The sequence below is a fragment of the Salvelinus sp. IW2-2015 genome, linkage group LG4q.1:29 (assembly GCF_002910315.2).
Source record: "Salvelinus sp. IW2-2015 linkage group LG4q.1:29, ASM291031v2, whole genome shotgun sequence".
Lineage (NCBI taxonomy): Eukaryota > Metazoa > Chordata > Actinopteri > Salmoniformes > Salmonidae > Salvelinus > Salvelinus sp. IW2-2015.
The window spans coordinates 12,963,569-12,969,095 of record NC_036842.1 but is presented as its reverse complement, the minus strand read 5'-3'; the positions used below and the strand labels follow the sequence as shown (position 1 = coordinate 12,969,095).

Below are 5,527 nucleotides of genomic sequence, written 5' to 3'. Positions count from 1 at the left end.
ACTAAGAGGAGAGGAGGTTCAAACCCCAGGCAAACAGGACTGACTAAGAGGAGAGGAGGTTCAAACCCCAGGCAAACAGGACTGTGACGAAGAGGAGAGGAGGTTCAAACCCCAGGCAAACAGGATTGACTAAGAGGAGAGAGGGGCTAATGTATACACGTCTGGAGTGTAACCTAGTACATCCTCCCAGCGAACTACAGAAATGCTGTGTGTGTATGTAAAGCTCTCTCCATGCCCACTTTGTCATTGTCAATTGTTTTAAAGACTTCCTCCCCCTGACTTCCTCCTACTGTAATGTCCTGCTGGAGGCTAGAGAAAGGAGCTCAACCCTCTCCCCAAATCCATAACATATTCTTCCATGGCACATCTAGAGTCCTGCACTCCAGTGCCACCTCCGCACGGTACAGCTGCCTCAGAGCTTTCAAATGAATTTTTAATCAGACTATGGCAGGGAGCAGGTTTTTGTTTAGTGCTTCTATTCTGCCTAGTCTCAGAGCTAGTGAGGGATGTGATTATTCACCATGACAGAGTCAAAGGTCCAGTAGCACCACTCTTAACTCTACATACAATTTTATTTTTTATTTCACTAGTCCAGTCATTTGAAGATTGGTATGATCATTAAATGCCATATCCTTAATTTGCCATCACCACAGATTCCATCCTCTTTTAAAACAGATTGCTCTTCTACTATATGCAGAGATATTGAGTAAATCACATTGTCGGTAGTGTGATGCCTCTTTGCCCACTGACAGCTCTGTGGAAAAGGGACAATATAGCCAATGTCAGCCGTGCCCTGTGGAACGTGACATTTGGCATTTTTTGGGCTGTTCTGACAGAAGAAGGGAGGGAGAGAAACACACAGGAATACATGACATTCACCAAAAACCCTTCTCAAAACAATTCTCCTCGTTCTCTTATCTGTTTTTACTGCCTGGTTGCAGTGGGACCTCTGATCCCATGTCAAGTTAAACAACATCCATAGTCCCCCATAACAGGGCTCTCTGTACATCGATAAAGACAGGCTCATTAAGTTAAGATAATTTGTTTTTACACGCTAGAGGATACCTAACTGCCAATATAGGATGCTTGGTCTCAGCTTTGTTATCGTGTATACTAAATGGCTATTCCGCGCTCTAGAGTCTGAGAACCAAAACAACTTCCAAACAATATTGGCTTTTCAATTCTATTCTCTGTGTAGTTTCTAACAGTCTCTGGTCTTTCCTTTCACAGTCTTAAAACCACACTGAAGAAGAAACTGACCAACGATGTGGTCAACCTGTCTGGCATCCCTCTGTCTGGCCGAGACGTCCACCGGGTGGCCTACTACCTCCGAAGTAATGGCGACTCTGTGTCGGCCGTGGACCTCAGCTTCACCGAGCTGCAGGACGAGAGCCTGCGCCTGCTGCTACCCCACCTGGGCTCCATGCCCAAACTCACCACCCTGGCCATCAACGGCAACCGCCTAACGGTGGGCGTGCTGAAGGACCTGACGGAGATGGTGAAGAACCCCCTGCAGTTCCCCAGCTTGGCCTGGGTGGACCTGGGCAACAACGTGGACATCTTCACCGTGCCACAGCCTCTCCTAGTGGCCCTGCGCAGACGCTTCGGCCTCCGGAGCAGCCTGCCCACAATCTATGAGTACAGTGAGGTGCAGGCCTATAGTAGTTATACCCTGGAGACCTCTATTGAAGAACCCAGCCTGTATGAAGAGGAGGAGGGGGGAAAGAGGGAGGAGGAGGAGGGGGAAGAGGATGAGGATAAGCTGGAGCTGGAGGCGTGGGGTGTTGGGGAGAAGCTTGGGGGGAAGGTTGTATCCACGAATGTGGCTCTGCACTACTGTGAGAGGTGAATGGTCAGAGCCAACATTGTGTATTGACAAATCTTTGTACCCTACTGTACCCTCACCTTGCCCTGAGTCCTGCCTCCCGTGTCAGCATGCGTCATCATGACAGGAGAAGCTTGGGGTCACCAATTTCATAAAACACCCGCTAGGAGAAAACACTGTGTTGTGTTGTCCCTTTGTATGTTCCGATTGCAGAGAGCTAAAGACAGTTTCAGGAAAATGTACAGTTATTTTGTTGGTACAGACGTTGGTATCCTAGGCACTGCAGTGACGTTGTTACTGAGTCGTCCTCCGAATGTCATTATTTATGAGCAAAGGAATCTTAAACAACAGGAACAAGACAGATTAGATTTCACCTGACTGTTTTGGCTTTCTAATGTCAAGTACTTTTTTTCTAATGTTTTGAGGTACTTTCATGTAGCACATGCAGACTGGATCACACAGTGGGAGGGTTTGTTTGCATAAATATGCTGCTGTGTTTTATTGCACAACACACAACATTGACTAAACGCTGATTTCAGAACAGATGGTTTTAATTCACCAGAATCCCATTCATCAAAGAAGAGTTTTTATTTTCCAAGTAGAGCAGCCCCGATGAGGCTGTGAACCTCTGAGTGAGCCTCAGCCGGCGAGTTCTGGGTCGGGCTGCCCTGGGCTGGGAGCTGGGGAGAGGACACCCAGTCTGTCTGGGAGGGTTTGGGCAGCTGATGAACTGATTGCCTCCTCTGTCAGGTCGTGTTAGAGGTGACCAGAGACAGATGCTGAGGAGATTCACCATTTTTGTCATCGCAAAACGGAATGATCTCTCGAGTGAATCTTCCACCGTTGGTTATATGGAAGATTATATTTGTGAATCGTACCATAAATAAATTAAATGTGCCCTACTTGTTCAAATGAAAGGCAAAAATATTGAGATGATGAATGAATTCGTTTTTTCTTTCCTCTGTACTGCTGTTTGCACATTTAAATGGACTGAATTGTGAATGAGGATCAGAAGAAGCATGTTACAGGTGTCCATCACCTGTTCTCTTTAGATGTTCTGTTCTGTGTTTATTTTGAGCATTATTTTGTATATTGTTTTTTAACTGACATGACTGTTTACTGCAGCTCAACAATAGTCTGCAGAGATAAAGTTTTAAATAAATGATTTATAGTGTGTGTGTACTTGTTTGTGCACTCGTGTGGTTGTCTATGTGTGTCTGTGTGCACATTTGTGTGGGTGTGGATGTATGTGTTTGTGAGTGCTCTGGACATACCTGGTGTCCTCTAGAAACTGTTGCTTACTCGTTCGCACTTTACATACAAGTACAAGTCAATGCCTGTTCAGACTGGCTCTATCCAGTCACAACTCTCTAAATGAATGTCCTCTAGAATGGGTTGATCTTCATCCAAACCGCTGTAGTCACTATGGCTTCCAACATACTGCATTTGTCTCTGCTTCCCACCTCAGTCTACTCTACAGTAACAAATTATAGAATACATGTTATGACTGTTCTTGCTTACTGTAACAAAATAAATACATGTCACAATTCCATGCATGTGGTCATTGTTGTTGTTTGTTGTTGAACTGTATAAACTGACGTCATCTCCCCCAAGGCAAGAACATAAACCAAGAAGTTGAACACTCATATTCTGTGTGGCAGTGTAACAAAATAAATACATGTCACAATTCCATGCATGTGGTCATTGTTGTTGTTTGTTGTTGAACTGTATAAACTGTATAAACTGGGGGGGCTTGCCTGTTTTGCATGTTATTTTGGCATTAATACGTGTCACATATCAGTTTGCAAAAAAAATCATTTTGGGGGGTATCATTGAGTTAATAAAGCCACATGCAAACAGGCAGCTCCAAAATGCAGGTGTTTCAGCCTAGCTCAGTGCTTTCTGTGGTGGTGGTGGGGCTGGCCAGCAGAAAATTGGATCATTGCACTATGATCCACTCTACCGCAGCACGACACATTCTGTATTTCTGCCCTCTTTGGACACTGTGATAACCAACCTCCAAACGAGCTTCAATGCCATTCAACACTCCTTCCGTGGCTCCCAACTGCTCTTAAACGCTATTAAAACCAAATACATGCTTCGTCATCCGTTCGCTGCGCACCCGCACGCCCGACTGCATCACCACCCTGGACGGTTCTGACCTAGAATATGTGAGACATCTATAAGTACCTAGTGTCTGGCTAGACTGCAAACTCTCCTTCCAGACTCATATCAGCACATCTCCAATCCAAAATCAGATCTAGAGTCGGCTTCTATTTCGCAACAGAGCCTCCTTCACTCACGCCGCCAAACGTTACCCTAGTGGAACTGACTATCCTACCGATCCTCACTTGGCGATGTCATCTACAAAGCTTCCAATACTCTACTCAGCAAACTGATGCAGTTTATCACAGTGCCATCCGTTTTTACTAAAGCACCTTATTCGACCCACCACTTGCGACCTGTATGCCCTAGTCGGCTGGCCCTCGCACATGTTCGCCGTCAGACCACTGGCTCCAGGTCATCTACAAGCTATGCTAGTAAGATGCCGCCTTATCTCAGTTCACTGGTCACGATGGACTACCCCCCGTAGCACGCGCTCTAGCAGTGTATCTCACTGATCATCCCTAAAGCCAAAACCTCATTTGACGCCTTCCTTCCAGTTCTCTGCTGCCTGCGACTGGAACGAATTGCAAAAATCTCTGAAGTGGAGACTTTTATCTCCCTCAACAACTTTAAACATCTGCTATCCGAGCAGCTAACCGATCGCTGCAGCTGTACATAGTATCGGTATATAGCCCACCCAATTTACCTACCTTCACCCCCCCCATACTGCTTTTATTTCCTTTTCTGCTTTTTTTGCACACCAGTATCTCTACTTGCACATGACCATCTGATGATTTACCACTCCCAGTGTTAATCTGCTAAATTGTAATTATCTGATTTATTGCCTACCTCCTCATGCCTTTTGCACACATTGTATATAGATTCTCTTTTTTCTACTGTTATTGACTTGTTTATTGTTTACTCCATGTGTTAACCTGTGTTGTTGTCTGTTCCACTGCTAGCTTTATCTTGGCCAGGTCGCAGTGTGCAAATGAGAACTTGTTCTCACTAGCCTACCTGGTTAAATAAAGGTAAAATAAAAAATAAATAAAAAATCAAAGAAAAAGTTCAAAACAGATTTTCCAGTCTGGCCTCCCAGTTGCATGCTTGGGTTAGCCACTATCACCGATTCCTTCCAAACAACTCATTGTTGAATTTGCGATGTCCAACTTGTTGTTTATGTCCAATGGCCGATGAGCACTGATATGTTTTACATTAATTTATCTCATTATTTATCTTCATATGATAAGGATAAAAAGGATTTGCCAGTAGATTGTCTACTTGGTTTATGATGATGATGGCTAGCTAAGATTTTGAAAGTAAGATGTCAGTCCAATCAAAGCTACTGTAGATGATTTGGAAGTGCCCTTCCAGGAAGGCTCAAGGTCATTGGCCACAAAAAAATGTGATTTTATCTGTTGCCAATGACCTTGAGCCTTCTCGGAAGGGCACTCTAATGTAACTCTATGCAGCACCCAAAGGGTCCACATTCTTGATGTCTACCCTTATTAAAGGGGGGGGGGGGGGGGGGGGTAATGTAGTGTCCCCATGAGTGACAGAACACTGAGCTAATCACGGTGCAGTGCTGAGCCATCA

The 5,527-nt window shown here is 44.9% G+C and overlaps 1 protein-coding gene across 1 annotated transcript in view; it reads left to right on the top strand.

The window, feature by feature from the left end:
• lrrc75bb (leucine rich repeat containing 75Bb) overlaps nt 1-1,949 on the top strand; it is a 54,956-nt gene extending 53,007 nt beyond the window's left edge. The window contains exon 4 of the mRNA XM_023986173.2: nt 1,231-1,949. Within this exon, the coding sequence (XP_023841941.2) occupies nt 1,231-1,849 (619 nt within the window). The 3' untranslated portion in view covers nt 1,850-1,949. The remainder of the gene's footprint in view (nt 1-1,230) is intronic.
• Nucleotides 1,950-5,527: the final 3,578 nt, after the last annotated feature.